Below are 20,818 nucleotides of genomic sequence, written 5' to 3' on the forward strand. Positions count from 1 at the left end.
TGAGCCCTCTGATCCAGCAAAGGAATTAAGTTTACCTTGGGTTTCTGTATTGGTAAACCTAAAGGGACTGAGCGGGAGTCTGGCCCAAATATGATGTTCATATTAAGCACAAGCTTTAGTTCTGCACACATTTTTTCAGTGCTTTTGTGGACTTGCTCTTTGCACGATTAAGCTCTTTTTTGTTTAGGAAAAAAAAAAAGGCAGTATAGTTGTACAACACTTGACTTGTATCCACTTAACTCCCTTCAGAAAGCGGTGTAGCTACAAAACCTGGGGAACCAGAAAACGCTGTGCCCTTGAGGACGAGGCGCCTTCTTCCCCAGCTCCCGCCAAGCGATAAATCGGACAGCCCCACACCCACGGTTCTGGTCTGCCAGGAGGCCTATTCCGAGGTTACAAAGAGAACCGTCGTGAAGGACCACGGCGTGGAAGCCTATGGTGATCCCAGCAGCCGCCTCTTCATCCAGGAAGACTTGGATCCAGATAGCCTCAGCGATGCCAGCAGATCCGACGATGGCTTCAGCTCGGAAAAAAGCAGGAAGTACAAAGAGAACAATAAAATGCTAGATCAGACGGGAGAAGACATAAAATCAGAGAGCCGGCAGCAAGGAGCCCCCCGGGTTGCAAACATGAGAGCTGTAAGTGAGGCAGTTTCTACTTCGTTCTACATTGGTGATGACAGCAATGATGTGGGGATTGCCTCCAAGCTCTGTCTGAGCATGGCCCATGCTCGAGCAGACAAAGACCCCAAGGATCAGGAGTTTTCCTTCAAGTCTGCTGGCACACCTGTTCCTGGAAAGCCACCAGTCAAAGACGTCAGTGCTTACATTAATGCAGCAGGAAAAATGGTTATTTCCCTTCACCAGAGTCCTCAAGATCAGGAAAATGTGGCAGGAAAGGAAACATCGTCTTTTGTTAGACAGGAAAGCTTTACCAAAGATAAATCAAGCAGCGGCGTTCCTCAAAATAAACTTCCGCATATTTCAAGTCACCCTCTGCTTAAAGATTTAGAGGCCGTTCGGTCAACCCGTATGGACTTTGGTCAGGACACTCATCTTCTCCTTAAGGATACCGAAACCGCCTTGGCAGCGCTGGAAGCCAAATTTCTTGGTCAAAGCCAACAGCTGGAGGCCTCGGAAACTGCTGGTCAGCTGGAGGACTCCTTGTCTGGCGACTCCGACGTGGACACAGCCAGCACGGTCAGCTTGGTGAGCGGCAAAAACGTCCCCACGAGCACCCCGAAACGCAAAGCGGTCGCGAGCTTGCAGAAGGAGAAATCTTCCTCCACGCCGTCCATCCAGGACCAGTGCGGGCAGCCGAGCGCGCGGGACAGGCTGACGGAGAAGAGGAAGGCCCACGTGCCGGAGGCGCCGAGGTGCGTGGAGGCCACCAAGCGCTTCCAGATGAAGCGGAGCGCCGGGACTCGGGGGTCGCTCGACTTCACGGATGATGAGAGAAGCTCGAGCCTGCCCTACTTGCCGGTCCCAGACGCCGTCGTGTCTGACCACGAGCACCCGGTAACGCGGCCGGTTCCCAGAAGGAAGCCTTTTCCTCAGGCTGCCAAGGAGGAGCACAGCAAAGCGACGCCGAACGTGCAGAAGATCCAGCAAGTTCTCACCCGCTCCAATAGTTTGTCCACCCCACGGCCCACCAGGGCCTCCAAGCTCCGTCGCGCCCGTCTGGGCGACGCTTCGGACAACGAGTGCGTCGATACCGAGAAAACGGCCTCCAACCACGAAGCCACCGCGCCGGGCTCCAAGCAGACCACAGAGACGAAAAAGCTCTCCCGGCTCGACATCCTCGCCATGCCGAGGAAACGGGCGGGCTCGTTCACGGTGCCCAGTGACTCTGAAACCGCGCAGTCGAGGTCGGCGTTTTCGGGCCGGAGCGTGGAGTCCTATCGGAAGACGGGCGTTGCAGAGGTCAGAGCCGCAGCGAGGAAAACGGCGGCTGCTGCCTCCGCCAAGCAGCCTTTCAGCAGGACCCGCTCAAGCAGTGTCAAGTATTCTTCCACGTCCAGTAAGTGCTCGGGCTTTGTTTTTCCTGTATTGCCCTCTTTCTGATTTATAGGCCGGACACGGTTGCCAGCCGTTGGTATCCCAACTATTTCAAGTGCTACAATGGTGAGTACAACAGTCTGCATTCATGACAGTGGCAGAGGGTGATGCTTCCTGTGCAGTGGGGTTCGGAGGCAGCAGAGCATCTCCTGTACCCAGGGAGACGTCACTGTGGTGTTGCCTGTGAGGATATCACAAATAGCTTTTTTTAGCTCCTCGATTTTATTTTTTTGAGCAGCCAGTTGCCATCTAGCAGGAGAATGTTAGCTTTTTTTTGTTTCTGTTAAAAAGGCAGAGTTTAATGCCTCTTCAGTTCTGTTCTGCTTTTCTTTGACTTGTAGAACTCAGTTTGCTCCAAGAATGGCTCTAATGGTATTGATGGCAGCTAATGTCCACAGAGGCAAGGTTTGAAGGCACGTGAAACAGGAAAACAAATTAATGTCCCTGTGTTTTAAAGGCCGTTCACTTCTTCTTGCTGTAAATGTAAGCGTGGAGCTGGACGCTACGTTTTGATTGCCCCACGAGGTTCCCTCTGCTGTGTATTTTCATTCATTTTTGCCATAGGTAAGGAAGGCGCACAGTTATGCTGCCCGCGAGGAGGAGGTTCGGGGGCTGTCTTGCTCTCTAGCTGTACACTCAGCAGCCTGTTATGAACAGACCCTCGCAATATCAACATTTGTCATGGTTAAAACAGCCTTTAATTAAGAGGTGGGGACGGTGCAGATGACAGCTCTGGTACGGTAATTGGCAATCAGAGATTGTCCCAGATAGTGCTTATGCCTTCAGTCTAAGACCTGGTCTATGCCCAGACTCCTTGATCTAGCATGAACGTGACCAAGCAGGGCTGTTTGAGTTGTTTTTTAGGCAGGATGGGGCCCTGAAGGGACAGGAAGAACTGCTTTGGCTGAGTTTCTCAGGCCTGTTGAGAGGGATGCTGTTTTGAGCAGATCTGTGTTTTTGTAAGGGCTCTTGAAGAGTTTTGGATGTGTCCTTCTCATGTCCTTTCATACAGTTGAAATAATTATCCTTCTTGCACTATTCATTTTTATTGCATGCTAAAAATGTTATTTGCTGCTTGTTTTGATTTTGGATTGTTTTATCACCTCCAGCTTCCCTTTATTTTAATGATTTTTTTCTTGCACATTTGTATACGCATGTAAATCAGAATGTAAATTAGCTAAAAGAGTGCATAGAGTCGCTCTCTTGCCTTTTTCAAGATGATGCTGTTACTGACTGTGTGTTAATCAATAACAAATTCAGATCAGTACGATGTGGTCCAGGTTTTACAAACAGGAGGTATTCTTCACACCCCTCTGCCTTTGGACCACAGACTTCAAATCATTTGGGGAAAAATGATCAGAGCTGGCCAGTTCTTGTTCTCAAATGAATTGGTTTTTGATTTGCGGAGCTTTGTAGTAGCACGCTAACACCTTTCCTTGGGCATAGTTGCAGCACATGATGCTAATCCTTTCTTTGAGTTAGCTGCTCTTAAAATACTAACCTCCTAATTCCTTGATAGGATTGTGGACCTTGCACAAGCTCTAAGTAGACTAGTTGTACTTCCTCCTGCTTCGTAGTGCTGTAGCGGGTGTGTGATGCATGTTCCTATACTAATGTTAGAGACCTTGTGAACGAGCACCCAGCACCCCATTCCTGGAAGAAAACCAAAACGCTGATGAACTGAATGGTTGCACTGTGCCATCAAGGTGTTTCTGAGCACGATACAATAACCGTTGAAAACACTGAGTGTCAAGCCTTGGGAGTAAGGAGGCAGATGTGGCTGATTTATTCGAGGATTTCTTAAAGCATTAAGCTAACCACGATGGTTTCCAACCATCCCAGTGGGAGAAAGTTAATCTTGCTAACGGAGGAACAGAATGAGTATCTGGCCTCGAGACAAGAAATGCCAGTGGCTTGTCAGGCACCTGAGGTGACTTTATGGGAAAAGCGCAGATAACGTCAGGATAATCCAAGGTACCAGTTCTGAAAGAGAAGGGCTGGTATCCCCCTGCTCCTCTGTGTACGTGATTTGTTTACTCAGTGTAATCTGAATGATACTGCAGGACTAGATTCTGGTTGCCCTTGGTGTGCAGGGGCGGAAAATCAGGCCCTTAGTTTGGGAGTCCCTATTCAGTGCTAGGGAGACCTCTTGATTTGAAACCTGTAATTAAAAAAAAAAAAAAAAAAAAAAAAAAACCAAACAAAAACTTCTCTTCTGGCGGAATATGAACTGATCTGTTTTTCTGTATATACGTATATATTTTAATCCTGAGCCATGACCTGTAAATTCCTGAGGTAACAATGTATACGAACATTTTTTTTTCCTCAGTGTGGTAACTGTCTAGTTTCTATCTCCATCTTATAAGCCAAATTCATTATTTTTGTTTGCATGATCAGTGATGCTGGCTTAATTTGCTTTCAGTGATTTAGCATTATTATAACCTTGGTAGCAGAGTGAAGCTTTTAGGTGCTGTAATTTTCAGTAACGTGGCTGGCTTTGTGTTCGGTGGGTCCTCATCCTCCAGGCAAGGATGGAAGGAATGAAGGACTGTGCAGAGAGTGCCATGAGACAGCGAACTCTGGGAGCCCGGTTTTCAAATCAGGGGTTGATACCAGGGCATCTCGGTGCTTCCCATGCAACCAGGACCTGGGTGGCTGCAGGAGCAGCTGGGACAAGCGGGCAGCCTCCGCTCGACTTCAGGGGCTGGATCCGGTCCTGACGGCCTGCTGGTGTGAACGCTTCTTGTAGGGTGTCAGTGACAGGGAGCTGCGAGGCAGGAGGTGGGGGTGTGGACTCTTACAAATGAAACCAAGTACCATCATCTCTGCTTCACTCAAAAAAACCCTTCCTTTTTGCTTGGACTTGAAACTAATTGGTAAGGTGTCTGCAGGCTTGAAAATTGGGCTCTCTTTAGAGAAGGATTTCTGTGGGACTATGAGGAGTCTGAAACGTGTGCTGCTTATACACAGAGCTTCTGTGCATGGAACGCTAAGTCTGCGGTAATAATTTAATGCTTTGGAGCTGTTAAGAGTCATTTTGGTTTTGCATTGGAATTTCCCACTCCAAATTTGTATAGCGGATGGGAGCTGCAGAAGTGCTCAACTTTGAAATAAGCTCCGAGAACGTGCTGTTTAACTTAAAATCTGCACAGAAACTCTCCTTCCCTTGTGTTCCTGGGCTAGTGTTGTGTTACCTTTTTGCCCCGTTGTAGTCCCTCTTCACTTTCCTTGGTCTGAAACCAATTCATTTTTTATAAGCATCAAGGCGGAGACCACAGGGTTCAGATTACACTTCTACTTCGGAGGAGGAATATGGCTCAAATCACAGCTCCCCTAAACACAAACGCTCCCATACTTCAACAGCCACACAGACGCCGAGGATACGTGGCTCTGGGCTGGGCAAGCAGAAACACAACGGCAGAGAAACGGATGATGACGAAGAGTTTGACGACCACCCTGACCCCTACAACTTCATGGCACAGACAGCAGAGATAGCAGAAATAGCCAGGTGAGGAGCTGGGCAGCAGTGGGTTGTTTTCCTTGGTGTTCAAAACCCAGGTGTGAAGGTGGAAAGAGAGGCGCACTCCCCTGTTGTCTGTGTGTCCCCCACCTCCCTTCATGCCTTGAGCATCAATATGTTTTCCTGAAGCTTTACAGCCTGTGCCAGGCAGTGCTGGTTGTACCTTCTGGCTAGAAAATGCCAAGGTGCAGAGAAGCTGGGTTGTTTCTGGGCTTGTTTCTTCTTCGAGCTGTGGACAGGTATCCTCTTTTAGCTTTAAGTCTGTCAAAACATGTATCTATCTCTGCTTGTCACCGTGTTCTGCTGGAAGGTGCTCTCTGTGCACAGAGCAGTTCATGTGAACCGTCCTAATTCTCCTACAGAGGAAATCAAATGGCTCAGCAAACAGCCAGGATGTAAACTGTTGAAGCTGCTGTGCCTGAAGCCGGGGAGGTAGCAGTAAGCAGTCGCTGCAGGGCAGAAACCTCTTTGGCTGGCACAATGGAATCCAGACAAGAAAACCTGTCTGTGCCCTGTATATAAATGAGTTCTTGCTTAGCTCGATGTCTGTGGATACGGGAGCTATTGTACACTGGTGGTCCTGTGGTTGCCTGGAGGGCTTTGGCAGTAAAGCAAATAGTTTCTTTTTTTAAACAGTGGCGTTTGAGGTTTGACATCTCTAATATGCGAGTGTGTTATGCCAACTTTCCAGAAATACTGGTCTTCCATTGTGCTGGCCATACTTGAAATAATTTCGACGTAGGAAGCTGTCTTGGCGTGCTCCGGGTCAGCGTTTCCATGTCAGACGTATCGCTTGCTGCACGGGTCTTAAAAAGCTTTCTTTCCTGAACGCCGCTGGCAGCCTGTAGAAAACGTGCCAGCCCTCAAACCAAGCTGCTTTACCTGTGCTGTAAGAAGTGTGTGTGGGGGGAAATGTTGATTTCCCTCGTAGCAGCATCCCTACCACGGGAGAGCACTCGGGCACGCAGGAGCTATAAATAAGTGATTGCATCAGCCTCGGCTGGCTCGGCACGTTGCAGAACTCGGTCACACAGTCTGCTTCTAATTGCTGCTCTGATTTCCGCTGCTGCTCCCAAATTAACTGGGAGGGGTTTAAAGTAGTCGGAGAGAGTTAAAAGGGAAAATGCCACTTGTACACAGTAAGTGAACCGCACAGTGGGTGCGTTGGGTGACAGCTCTGTCCGAAACCAGCACGGATAGGGGCACCTTCGGCAGGCAGATCAAACTACTTTTTATTAGTTCAATTACACATTTTCTTTCTGAGGAAATGTTTTGATGAACTGACAGCTTTATTATATTGCTTGTTTTTTATTTTTTTTTTTCCCCAAGTAAAGATGTCCTTCAGATGAAGCTAGCTAACTGGAAGACTTTTTTTTTCTAAGCACTTCTTTAAAATTATCACAACAGCTACTTCTGGTCTGATGATTTATTTTTTTTTTTTTTTTAAGTCTTTACTACTAACAACCTAGAGACTTACAAACTGGTTTCAAGTTCTAGAGCAAGCAGAGCAGAGTTCTGCAGTCACTGAGCCTTAACTGGAGACCTGTAAGGGGGCTTGAACTTTCAGGACTTGGTTTCTGAAAAGCAGATCGCTCTAAGGTATGCCATGCGTAACGCTGGTCATCCCTCATCCCTTTTGGAGATGACGGAGGCATATTTTGATTTGTAAACCACAAGGGAGAGGGAAAGAGTTCGAGGTTTTTATTCTTTATGTAATAAAGAATACAGTTTCTGGCTGTCTAGGAGAGCTCTAGCCGTGTTGTAGAACATCACACTGTGGTAATTTCCATAAGGCACAAGAGCTTACTGTTTTGTTTTTTTTGCATGGTGGAGGAATGCTTTCATTGTTGCTTTTTAGTTTAATGGTTTAAAGAGAAAAATAAAAGCCTGGAAATAAGCCATGAGTATAATGGTCGCCAATGGTTTTGTTAATCCCATTTTCCTTCTTTGTGCTTTTTAGGGGAAAGCAAAAGTCCCAAGAAGAAGTGACCATGTTCTATTTAAAAGATTAAAAAAAACTGGTTGGGGAACAATAACATTAAGCTTCTTTATGGACCATCTCCAGCACTTTTTGATAGTGTGTACTAACGAGAATTTGTTTTCTTCTCAAATCTCTGCTTTGAAGCTGGGTATAGGAGAGAAGTGGATTTATTTTGTTGTTCTCGTATGTAGCCAGAGCATTCCTCAATGCCATGTCAAGGCACCCCAAAGCTTTCCCTAGCCTCTGTGGAGGTTGTGATTCTTACAGACTTCCTGTGGTTGACAGTTAAAAAAAAAAAAAAAAAAAAAAAAAAGTCTTTTGCAGATGCTTTTTTAAAATATATATATATATATGTTATGAATATGAGGCTTGTTGTATCGTGTGTCCTAACGGCTGTGCTTCATGCCCTGTGCTTCAGACTAAGCCAAACCTTGGTGAAGGATGTGGCCATCCTTGCTCGAGAGATTCATGATGTTGCTGGAGATGGGGACTCACAGAGTTCGTCGGGGACGGGACCAAGCACCTCCCTCAGCTCTGTGCCCAACACTCCTGCTTCTACCATATCGGCGAGAGAAGAGGTAAGATCCCGAATGGCAGAAATCTCGGCCTCTGAGTGCTTGCAGGTGTGCGGGGCATGGCTGTAGTGGGAGATCAGGGCAGCATCCTTGGGTTCTGCAGCATTACAAACTCTCACCATCCTAAAAAAAATAACGGAAGATTGACTGCAGTCTGTTAGTCTGTTTAGGATGCTCTTTATTTCGTCTTTTTATTTTTCTTTAATATTGAAACTGGGCAGGTTGCACTTTTGTTGGGGATGTCCTTACAGCATCTCCAGGAAGCAAGAAGGCCCTATTGTCAAAATGTTAGATTCCTAAGGACCCGATGGCCTCTAGTGGGACGCTGCTCCCTGAGGAGCAGGATGGGGTGGGTGTGCAGTGCTCCTGGGCCAGGGAGCCTGAGCCTCCCTCCTTCCAGACAAGGTGCTGGCTGTGTGCCCTGCATGCGCACGGTGAGCTCTTCCCTCGGTACCAGCTGTGTGTTTTGAACTTGTGCTGTGTCCTTTCTGCCAGGGCTTCTGAAATGCTGTGCAGGGGTTTCTTAAATCCCTTCCCTGCACCTGTGTGTCAGCAGGCCAGGGCAGAGGCTCTGCTCTGCAGCCTGTGAGGTGGGCGAGGATGGAGGGAGTTAGCTTTGGGAGGATGGAGGCCTTATCTGAATTTGGCTCACCAGTGCAGCAGCTCAGGGACTCAGCCCAAGCTCAGCTGGAAGGTGCCCTGGCCTTTGCTGCTGTTTAAATCCAAATTCCCTCCTGTCTACCACCAGTGTGGGGTTAAAAATAAATCTCTCCTTTTATTTGCTGTTCACCTGGGCCTCTTGGTCCTCTGTTGTCTGTGTTGTAAGAATTGTACGTCTATCCTAAACAGGATTCAAAGCTGAGGCCAAACTTGCTGCCCTGCTAGGAGAGGATTTGGAGGCCCTGTGACCCTGCTGTGTTCGTTGCTGAAGGTGCAAAGCAGAAGCTTAGGGAGGTTACTGAAAGATGAGGTGTGCAGGGCTGTGCTTGTGTTAAATAAACCCTGGTCAGCTGCAGCCTGCTTGGGGAAGGGTTTTCTGCTAGGGGCCATTTGGCGTTGAGCCACAGTGTGCAAACATTTCACAATAACTTCAGGCTCCGAGATGGTGTTTTATTGCTTTGTTTCCATGCAAATGCCACACCTGCAGAACTGCCTTTTGTGCTGCTTTGTTGAGCAGTTAAGGTGGCATATCTACCTTCTGACTTGCGAATGAGACGTTTGCTGTGGGTTGGTAATGACCAGCACCCACTTCCTTCCAGCAGGAAGCACACCTACTTTTCTGCAGTGCCACTGAAGGGTGCGGCCCTAAGTCAGCACCTACAGAAAGTTGTTCCCTGCTGCTGGGTAGCATGGAGGAGCGGTGATACCTGCAAAACACACGGATTGAGGGTGCTGTGCAAAATGCTGGGCTTCAGAGTGCCTGGTAGTGATGCTCAATGGCTTGCCAGGACTGCTTGGACCCTGGCTAATAGAGGATTTCTCCATGACACGACTTTGCAGGGTTGTGCTGTGCTGTAGGTAATGCTCAGGAGCATGCTGGACTCCAAGCAGGCAGGAGGGAGCAAAATCACAGACGTGTGCACTGTTCTGGGGGTCCTGCTCCAATCTGGCTGCAGTGAGGAGCGCCTTGCTCACCCTCGTTGGCAGTGGTGCGGGAGGGTTCTGTCCTTCATCTGCTTTTGGCACCTTTGGTGTGCTCAGCCAGCGGTGGCTGAAACCCCAGTGAAGGCTTCTCTCCCAGTAGGGCTGGATAACAGTGACTGCAGCACGGCCAGCGGCTGAGAGGCTGTTCAGTTAGACCCGGAACGCTGCCATGCATCGGTGGAGCTGCCTCGTGGTAGCCAGGAACAGGTTAAATCAGCAGGGCTTTGTGCTGCTGAGGCGTTGAGCTGGATCCTGAACTCTGCATCCTGGGGGTCTTGTTGTGACTGGGAGTAACAGGACCGATGCGGGGTTTAGTAAATACACATCGCGTCTTTGGGACTGGTCTTGGAATCAGCGGGCACGCCTCCCTCAGAGGGCATCAGGCAGGCGTGGGTGCTGCTCAACCTGGGCTAAAATAATTACTTTGAGCTTAATGCAGGGAAGCTGCTTGGAAATCTCGAGATCAGCGTGTGTGATGCCAAGCACTGTGAAGTTTGTGTTTATTAAGCAATTTTACATTGAATATTCTAGGAAAGGACACAGCGATTCGAAATTTACTATAGTAGCAAAAGTAATTTAGTAGAAACGTCTGCTAACAGTAAATATGTGAATGAGCAATGTTTGCTGTGTGTGACCATCTCTCTTATACAGCTCTGGTTCCTGCAGTGTTTATGCCGTTCTGCTAGCCCTTGGTTTGCTACTACTAAATATTTGCACCTACTCTAAGAAACTGGGGGGAAAAATGCAGGGAAAAGTGCCAACACTGGAATCACTTCTGAGGGTTCAGCACCTTACCAGAAGCTTCACTTCGGACCTGTGTGTGCTACAGCATTTCTCAGCCTCCAACAAATTGCATTTTAAATTGCTTTTGTTACAGAGCTTGGCTAAGAGCAAAAACTGGGTGCGTTCTCTTAAAAGTTAAGATGGAGATTTAGTTAATCTCTTTAGTTAAGATGGAGATTTAAACCTTACGCTTCACGTTCTGCCCTTCAGGTCCAGTGTTAGCTTGGATGTTAGACCGGGAGGGTTTCAGTTCCCTGATGCACGTTTAGGGTGGTTTTGGTTTTTGTAGCCCTCAACTGCACAGTATGCAGTAACCCAGATTCCTGGAGTACTGAGCTGAGCCCTGCTGCAAGAAAGGGTGAAACCTTCGTGATTCCCGTTTACCAAAGTCCTGGCTTGTCTGGGATGCCTTGGGTTGTGTGTGTGTAGGTGTTAACAGGACCCAGTTCTCTGCAGGGCTGCAGGTGGAGTCAAGTGGGTCAGCCCAAATCCCCGGCCACTTCTGCAAGTCTTAGTCCTGCACAAAATTAGTTGGTTGGCTTTTTTTTTTTCCATTATTAATGATATAGCAAAAAACGTAGATCCCAGTTATATTTATGAAGTTGCTGTTTAATGTGCTGTTGCACTGTGCCATCAAGACAACCAATATGACTGTTGGTATGACGAAAGGAGGTGCTTATGGATGTGACAGAACAGAAAGCATGAGAAGGAACCAGACCGTGTATGAAAATCTCCTGCTGGTGGTGGAGCAGATGCAGCTCCTACAGCTGGTTGTGCCGAGATCTGCTGGGCTATAGGAATATCTCGTTCCCTTCTGACACTGTTTTACCGCTGCAGCCAGCATAACTCACTGTTTCTGCACTTCACACAAGGATGCTTAAATGAAGCTTGTTAGCTAAACGTTTTGGCTGTTGTGCACCCATAGCATAAAGTCTCATGCCTTCTGCCTGTGCATAACCCAAATGCTACCGCATAGAGTTTGGGAAGCCTGGACCTTGGGTGGCACATGGCTTTCTCACGAAGTCAAGGGCTGTTGCCACCCCCAGAGCCTCCTGTGTTAAGAGAGCTGTGGGATTTCACTCAGCACTGTCTATTTTGAAGTAACTGGGGAGCTGCCTGAGACCACCTCTGCAGAACTGGTGGGTGACCAGCACCTCTGTGGGCTTCAGTGCATGCTGAAGGGGGGTGGGCAGCGAGTGCTGGTCCTCAGGAACGCGCTTTGGGGAATGTCACCCCAAAATAACAATGTGTGTGTTCTTTGATACTTGCTGTCACAGTCATTCAGTAGCATTGATCTCTTTGTTTCTGTTTTAACACAGATTGCTCGTAGATCTTTTCGGCTGGCATATCCATCTCAGGTGCACTTTCCATCCCATTATTTTTGTATTCCTGTCTTGTCGCTGTTACTTTCCTCACCTTCTTTTAGTTTTTTGTCTGTCAATCAAACAAACAGGAGTAGCTGTCTTGCTGTTTCTGTTCTTACTGTTAATTGTCTGCATTATCAGTGGTTTTGGATTCCTTTTTCATCTCTTCCATGTGTTATTAAATGTTTTCTGATTAATTTTAGTGTCACTTTAATGTTGCATTGATATTTTAAAACATAAGATATGAGAAAACAGGTTTTTTTGAGTTTTAGCCTTTAAAAGGCAAAGATGTACTGTTCAATGACACGTTCAAGTCTCAAGATTATAAAGTGGAATAGCCCCACTGAGTTTTGTAGGATGACTCCAGTGGGTAGATATTTGCAGGATTGGGGTCTGGTAATTTGGTTAGGAACCCATACCTGTCTGAACAAGACTTGAATGAATCAGTGTTCCTCTGGGGCTTGCCTGAAAATCTGCCATACCTGCAGTGAGTGCCTGTGTGCCTCCTTCCCTACTCATTTTTAATGACTCATTACTCATTATTTCCAAGCTGGTGCAGCACATTCCAGAAGCAAGTCTGAACTACCAGAAAGTGCCTCCGGGATCAGTGGAACTGAAGGATTTTGACCAAAATATGAACGATAATAGAGAAGAGGATCCATCAAAAAAAACAAGGACAAGAAACCGTGAGGAGGCAGGCCACCCTTTTCTTTACTTTCTAACTTTAAGTATGACATTGCTCTCAGTTGCACTATGCATATCTGCTCTTTCTTAAGCTGCAAAAGGCAGCTACTCAAAAAAGTGCTCTTCTCAAGAGGTCTCAGTTTTGTTGGTATAGAAATAGTGTTAAAGAAATGAAAAAAGGAACAGAAAATCACCCTTTTAGCCAACGCTAACCGGAAGTTTCCTCTCCTGTGTAAAGCTTCACTAGGATCTGAGGCTTGATCACTGGGGAGGAGGCATTCAGTGTCAGCCCACTTTGGCTATTTCACTTGCTCTTTTAAAGAAAAACACAAATGTCTCAAACTTTGAAATGTGCAGCATTGGTGGTTTAATGGCAAGAAATTATGTCAGGAGACTAGCTGTCCGTAATCAGTAATGGCACCTTATTTTTCTGCAATGGACATGCTTGTCTGAGCTGCCTGTGGAGCAGTTGTGGCAGAATCTGGATATGCCTGGCTGAATATCAAGACACATGACTGTGAAAGTGGCTTCAAGTGTCTCATATAAATCACTTAGGATGTTTTTTTTGTTTGTTTTATTCTGTGTGTGTGTGTGCATGTGCTTGGTTTTGGGGTTGAAGGTACCTGTGAGGCTTGTGAAGTCTTACAGAAATGTTTAAGCAGTTATGTGACTTCAAACAACTCTGTCTTCCCCTACTCTTCTAGGAAAAAAAAAAAAAAAAAAGACCAAAACCAACAACTGAACAGGTTACTGTTAATCTTTCTGACAAAGTGTTACAACAAAGCTGTATGCTATCTTAATCTCCCTTGAGCTTCAAATATCACCCCTATAGATAAAGATATTTCAGTGGGGATTGTTTACTCTAAAAGAAAATGTATTTTTGATTTTTCCTCTTTTGATAAAATTTCTTTATCTGATTTTGCCTTTTATTTTAGGTTATCTTTGACAACCTGATGTTGAACCCGGTGTCCCAGTTATCACATACAATCCGTGAAAATACAGAAAACCTAGCTGAAAAAATGAAGTAAGTAACGTTTTGTCCCTGGCCTGAAATGTTGACTGGCTCTTTGTGGAAGATAATACACTGTCATCTTCAAAAGCTTTACTAGCAAGGGGTAGGGAATCGGTGTAGTAAATGGGGTATGTAGTGAACGAGAGGTAATATGGTTTCTTGCCATCTCTTTTCTCATATATTTGGCCTTCTGAATTTTAGTGCTGGATTTATAATATCTGTTAATGCATTAACTTTGAAATGCTGCCTGTGGAAAGAGAGAGAAAAAAATGTATTCCTACTGGTGGATTTTGTTCTCTTTCCTCCCATGTCCCAGGGCTCTTGGAAAGCCCACAGATCACCAGGTCTTGTGCAAGCTCTTCAAAAGCCTGTTGTTGCTCTAGAAGCCATCAGGTAGAGACAGACTTTGGAATGTTCCTAAATCAGCTGAAAGGAGCTTTGTCCTGTCACTAATCCATTAATCTCCTTTGTTGCCACATCTTGTGATAATTAAGTCTTTTAAACAATCAGCTTTTAGATGGCAATTTTAAGACCTGTTCCACGCTTTGTGCTGCAGGATTCTGTTCCAAAACTCAGAAAGGACCTGGGAGGAGATGGAGGCCAAAATTAACTCGGAAAATGAAGTGCCAATTCTGAAGACATCAAACAAGGTAAGACATGGAACAAGTAAACTACTGAAGGCTTGTGTCCATTGAAAGCTTTGTGAGAAACCGACGTAAGTTCTGGCCCACCTCAAATCCATTTCCGAAATTACTGGCTCATTTGCATGTGTTGAACTGCTGTTTTCTGTTGCTGCTTTAAGTGTGATAAGGTGAGTTTTTCCAGCTGTTGTGGTACTGTCACTTTCACCAAAATTTTCTCCCCTTCCTTAGTAATTCATCTTTAGATACTCAGTCCCTTAGCAGATGTACAAGTTCAGGATCTTTAGGCTTCATTTAAACATCTTCCAAAGCATCACCTACCATGTAGTTGCCACAGCTTTAGTTGCAGATAGGTGTTTCTCCTGGATGTTTGTTTTTTTCCCCACCTGTTACAATTTGCTAACAGGACAATAACATAAACCTCATCTGTAGGGTGGTGTTTGTGCTCACATAACCTCTTACTGTCATTTATGGGGACCATCAGTAGGGATTTAAGTGCAGTAATGGACTCTGGCTGATGCTAAGAGTATGTATAATTGTGCAGGACCTTTGTCTATGGACCCAGTGCTACAATGGTATATATGTGGCCGGTTACTTTGTCTAGTCTAGGAGTTGTTTGCAAATACCTTTGTGTGGTGTTAAAGGGGTGTGGATGAGCCCTTGTATAGTTAGTGTCCAGCTACGTGGACAGTTAATCTGGCTGACATTTCAAATCTAATAAATCATTGTAGCTATAAACTGGGTGGTGTAGTAGCACTTGGGAAAACGAGGCAGAGCAGAGGTCGCATGTGCTGACCTAGATAGAGATCACAGAATCATCTAGGTTGAAGAAGACCTTCAAGATCATCAAGTCAAAGCATAATACTCTATTAGTCGTTTCTGTTAAATAATCAAGTTTGGAAATGGCCTTGAATATTCTTGATGGGAGAAGGCAGGGGGAGAGTAGGACTAGATTCCTGCATTAGTTGAGTAACTTGTTGCTTAAATCTCCATTCTGATGCTTTTATTTCCAGGAAATCAGTTCTATCCTGAAGGAGCTCAGGAGAGTTCAAAAACAGCTTGAAGGTTGGTCATTTGAAATGTTTGTTTTGTCTTTCCTATGCCAGTAAATTGTACAAAATAAAATAATGTGGCTTGATTTGCAACTGAAAACTGGGAAGGGATGCAGAAGTTCAGTTTCCATGGTGCTCTTTGACGAGTGCATATGGAAGGAACAGTAGATTTATCTTGTGCTGCCAATTTTTTTTAAAAAAATGTTGACTTCTGAAATGTGGAAGCTGTTGCTGTGGAAATGCTTTGTTTGTGGTAATTAGTATATTCACATAAGATGCACTGGCAAAGGTCTGTTCTGCTGAAATACTTAGTAGCTCTTCCAGCCAATAAGCTGTGCTTTGCTTTTGGATTAAGTGTCCATGTTGACTTGAATCTTGCCCATAGAGCTCTGTGCAATAGAGAAGGCACGGCAATCTCAGTGGATGTTTCTTGCATCATCTGGAAGCTTAATAACGGCATGTGAAAACATACAGGGATCACTTCAGGCTCCTGCTAAATGCCTGTCATTTTTCCCCTGTAGTTTGTCGTGTTAAGTTTTACCAGAAAGTTGAATGTTTAATGAAACCAGAAAGTTGAATGTTGTAAACTCAGACTGGGAGAGGTTTTGCTTATTAAAGCTGCTTAGGTCTGAAGGTACTGAGGGAAAAAATAACATGATTAAAATGAGCACAAGTAGTGCCTGCAGTTCTATGGCCTTCAAAATGAAGGCAAGTAACCTTTTTAAACAACTCCGAGTTCTGCTAATATGTCTGTGTATGCCTCTTTTTCCCCAGTTATAAATGCTATCATTGACCCTACTGGAAACTTGGATGTAGTTGCCAGTAACAAAGCATCTGCTGCTGCTAAACAATCCACAGCCACTAAAGTCAGGACTGCTAACGCTTCTGGGTCCGCACTGGAGACGTTGTCCCCAGCACAGATGAGAAACTACACGCAGAAATCGAACTGTGGCTCTTCTAGCTTGCAAGATTCGAATTTCATTCCAGATGGAGAGAAATACGTGATCTGATGAAATATTTTGTATTGCTATCATACTGTAATCTACTGTCGCATTAGTATTGTATGTGAGTGGTTTGTGGACAGTTTGTGTGGAGCAGTTGTTTAGATTGCTAACATGTTGCACAAAAAAGAAAATCTATGCTGTGAGGGTGAATGGCAAGTCTGTGTATGCCTTTTAAACAAGACAAGCACTGTGGAGCAGCACATATTCAGCATAGAGGCAAAACGATTTTTAAAGAATTACTCACTTATTCTTCCTGTGTGCCATAAGAAAACAGGCTTTGCATACCCTCCATTCAGTACTGCCGAAGCTAAAGTGTTCTTGCATTAGCCTGTTTATAATTATTCAGTTATAACGAGGCGCAGGTTAAAAAAAAAAAAAAACAAAAAAACACAACACTTATTGGTACTGTATTTGCTTTGGTTTTTTTTGTTGCTGTTTTTGTTTTTTACTTGTACAAGTGAGCATTGCAGCTCTGTTGGAATCAATGTGTAAATCCAGCAGAACGATGGTGCAATATAATGGGTTTCTCAGAGGAACTCTTGCTACAGTTCTGTAATCAGCAGTCTTAAAAAGGCGATCACGCTGAAGTTGTACATATATCTTTTTTTTTTTTCAGTCCAAAAAACAAAAGAAGACAGAGCAAACCCTTTGTTGTTTTCTCTTGGGAAAGTATAAAAGTTAATGATGGTGTGAATGTAAAGATTTCTAATACAATTACTGTTTTTGGTGTTTCAGGCCCAAAGTTTGATGTAAGTACAAAAAATCAAATTTTACAGTTTAGCTTGCCAAATTTTTGGTACAGTTGCTATCTTTAAGCTTTTTATGAACTGTTCAATCTTTTCGCAATGAACTAGAAATACTCCTAGCTGGGCCAAAGACTAAGATGTTTGAATTAGCTAATTGCTAAGAAAAACATCTGTTCCAGTGGCTCACATAATAAAGTTAATGACACAGTTGCTGTGAACTAGTGTTCACTTGATGGCACTCAAAAAATAACAGCGTAAGTGTAGCTCCTCCTTTATGGTTAGTTCTCCTATAATTTTTTTTCAATGCAAAAGTGCTTGAAAACAGCGGCTCTGTGGTGTTCTTTAGAAACTACCCACCAGTGTCAAGCACTTCATGTATCTGAGATTTTTGTCTGGATTTTATTTTTTGTAATTATAATCCTAGAAACACTACTATGTGCAGTTGCACTAAGCAATTGCTTGTTTAAAACACATTGCATTTTGTATTCTGCCTTTCAGTTAAGCTGCAAAACCCTAAGCAATTTCTGTTGCTCTAAAAACAAAAGGTTTGGTTTTGCAGAGGACCTCTTCCAGATGTGTTTGCTCCCAGTTTTTTCCATCTTGTATTGATTCCTTTTTCATTCTTCCTGGTCCATAAACTGTAATCAGGTAGAGAAATTCTTCCATGGTCATGGAGGATACATTTGCTGGGAAAGGTGAGCAGATGAGTTCCACTTTGCCCTCATACAGTGTGTAATTTAACTAGTGAAATGGTATCCCAAGCTTGACTGCTGCTTGTGTGCCGACTTTATATTTTGGGTGGGTAGTGGATTCCTTAGTTGCTTCAGTAGTTACCTGAGCTTTTCTGCTAGAATGTTGTGAAAGTGGGAACCAGTTAAAATAATTTAAATAAGTAGGGATGCTCACAAAGTGTTTAGTCTTACTAGCAAAGAGCATGAGTGCTTTCCCGGTGAAGCCAGTGGGAGCTTCCTGTCAATTTCAGCAGAAACAGGATCGGTCCCAGAACGGGAATACGCCAGCAGGCCGTTAGTTTGAGTGTGCAGGACGCTGGCTGGCAAACAATAGGTCCAAATATCCTTCCAATATCTTCAGCAGGTTATAACTCATCTGCTTATGTGGAGATGCTCTTCCATGAAGAAATCTGCTGAATTTCACACAGATGAATGCAGAATAATAATAAAAAATTGCCCATGATGCTCTTCTGCCTGTAATATACACGCTATCTGAACGTGTTGATTCACTTGTTTACTCTGATCTGTCTTTCCTTGAAATACCTGACTGTGTCTGTGATGACTATCATCAGTGGTGGTATTGTTCCTGACATATGAAACATTTTCTCAAGCCCTTCTTTGTTAGGGCTTGATCTGACCAGGTGCTACCCCAACTCACTAGGAGTTGAAGGACCTTCACAGATGAGGTATTGCTGTTAGTTTTGGTTTTGCTGTAGAGACACGTGAATTACTCAAACATCTGACTCTTATTATTGTTTGATTGTATGTTAACCACATTTCCACATCTTCGTGGCTACGCTCTAGTGGATTTTTTTTTCTCTACAATGTGTCCTTGATTTGACTTCTGATTGTTTTCACTTGAAAATTGCTTGATTCTTCCTTCCATGAACACACCAGGAATGGATTTCTTCCTTGATTGCTTTGTTCTGAATTTGAGAGAGCGCCCGCAGACACCTTACATCAATTAAGTCCACCCACAAAATACGGTACCTCTTCAAGTGACTAATAAGGATGCAGCAGTCCGTGTCTGCTTATAATTTGGATGTGTGTTTGAAGGGCTGGGCGGGGAGATGCACAGGTTGGTTTATTTGTGACTCAGCCAAAATACAAAACGCTTCTGTGTCCTGACACAGCGTTCATGCTTGGATCTTCGCATTTAAAACAGTCTTGTTAGTCAGCGATGAAATGCAACATAATTATTTCTTGTATTCACTGTTTCTGAAATTCATACACCCCATTTGCCCATGTCTGCTCCAGATACGCCAAAGAGCTAGCCACTTGAGTGTATCTCCTCTGTTAATTTTCAGTCTTACACACGGTACTGTGTGCATCCATGCCTCCGTGACTGCGGGGTGAGCGTACCAGGTGCGTAGCGGTGTCTTGTTGGCCCAGGACTGGTGTGCAAGATGCCTTCTGGCTTCGGTGAGCTGTGGATGGGCCTGGTGTTGAGCTTGGTAGGGGTGACGCTGACCTGTGGGTCGTTCTCATACCATTTTGCTTTCACGTGTTTTGTATTTGACTAAAGAAATGTAACAAAGGGTGGGATTTTCAAAGTCTTAGGGAGGCGAGCGCTCAGGCCCTTGTGGGTTTCCATGCGATCTGGGTGCCTGATGCCTTGAGCACCTTTCAAAATCCCAGCCCTCAGTTCTTCCACTATACTTGAAAACCATGTTCTCAGTTCAGCGCTTTCACATGTAAAAATCTGTTACTCTGTTGTGCTGGGATGAATGTAAATTCCTGGGAGAATGTGTATGAGCTTTGTGTATGTAGAATGTGTATGAGCTTTGTGGGCGAGGACACAGTTGTACCTACAGTGAGGTCATGTCGTGGTTGTGCTCCAGGAGAAAAGAACGTCTGCATCATCTTTGAGTAATATTTTAGTAAAGGTAAAACTAGTGGAATGTTTACATGCAGCCTACTGAAAAAAAGAGAATTTAAAAAAGAAAAAAAAAAAAGGAAGAAAAACTGTAAGGTAGTTAAGCGCAAGATTCTACTAGTTTTTTTCTTGTTTTGCAGATCACAGTAGCTATTTTTGGAGTTTGGTAAATGTGTATAACTCTTGCAAAGATCAGACAGAACTACCTGTTCACTTTTGATGTGCCCCATGCTGAATTGTGCCTATTTCACTATCTGCTGTTGTTATGCTGCTGATTCTGCTGTTCTGAACTGTTCACTGGATCATTCCATTTGCATGCAACACAAATGCAAGCTGAGCTGTTTGAGAGTAAAGCTGAAACACATTTGTATAACTTGAACTGATTAATGACTTTCTCTTTTCCACACCCTCTGGAAATGCTGTGTATAATTTTGATTTGTTTCTCCTACCTTGATTTTTTTTCTGCTTTTTTTTAATGGTAATTTATTTTTGTTTGGATTATAGGCAGTATCTGTACATTTTGTTCCAAGGTGATATTGTGGACGTCTTTAAAAAATAAAATAAATTGTTATTTTATATAATTTTATCATAAAGTTGCTCTAATAAATCATTCTTATATCATGTGACAATATGATTCTGGAATTTTGTGTGTTAATTTGGGAGAGTAAGCGCTCAGTGGCCTAAATTTTCCAGCTACCTGTTTACATTGGTGTTAATAAGTACAGTGTAATGAAAGAATTGCCAGCAACTGAAGACTTAACAGTGCAACTGGATCCCTTCTGGTGACACTTGGGGCTGGGGCAGGTCCCTCTGTAGTAGTACAGGAGCCCCTCTGCCCTGCCCCCAGAGTTATGGGATTGAGGTCTGCAAGTCCCCATCACCTGAGGGTGGTCTTACTTCTGAGTATGGTATAGCAATGTGTTATTTCATTTTGTTAACGTTTTATTTCATTGCTGTGATTAACGGTGTTTTGAAAGGTTAAATCCAGCCTGGATAGGATCATGCCGCAGTAGGTGATCACAGGAAACAGTGCTTGTACTCACTCTTTTGCCCTCATTTTATATATGTTGAATCTTTACATTTATGTGAAAACGTTTTGATTTTTTTTTTCCTTTCACTACATCACCATCTCCCTTTCTTCCTGGAGT

General features: G+C 44.4%; 1 protein-coding gene across 11 annotated transcripts in view; it reads left to right on the forward strand.

Moving 5' to 3' along the window:
• Window positions 1-20,290, forward strand: part of CEP170B (centrosomal protein 170B) — a 57,000-nt gene extending 36,710 nt beyond the window's left edge. For 5 of the 11 annotated variants that reach the window (XM_035551249.2, XM_035551252.2, XM_035551250.2 and 2 more), the window contains 9 exons: window positions 250-2,019; window positions 5,316-5,565; window positions 7,977-8,136; window positions 11,880-11,918; window positions 12,475-12,618; window positions 13,544-13,632; window positions 14,177-14,270; window positions 15,275-15,326; window positions 16,088-20,290. In XM_035551249.2, the coding sequence (XP_035407142.1) occupies window positions 250-2,019; window positions 5,316-5,565; window positions 7,977-8,136; window positions 11,880-11,918; window positions 12,475-12,618; window positions 13,544-13,632; window positions 14,177-14,270; window positions 15,275-15,326; window positions 16,088-16,323 (2,834 nt within the window). In that variant the 3' untranslated portion in view covers window positions 16,324-20,290. The remainder of the gene's footprint in view (window positions 1-249; window positions 2,020-5,315; window positions 5,566-7,976; window positions 8,137-11,879; window positions 11,919-12,474; window positions 12,619-13,543; window positions 13,633-14,176; window positions 14,271-15,274; window positions 15,327-16,087) is intronic. The other 6 variants (XM_035551255.2, XM_050710970.1, XM_035551251.2 and 3 more) reach the window with 3 other exon arrangements.
• Window positions 20,291-20,818: the final 528 nt, after the last annotated feature.

This window comes from Cygnus atratus, chromosome 5 (genome assembly GCF_013377495.2).
Source record: "Cygnus atratus isolate AKBS03 ecotype Queensland, Australia chromosome 5, CAtr_DNAZoo_HiC_assembly, whole genome shotgun sequence".
Lineage (NCBI taxonomy): Eukaryota > Metazoa > Chordata > Aves > Anseriformes > Anatidae > Cygnus > Cygnus atratus.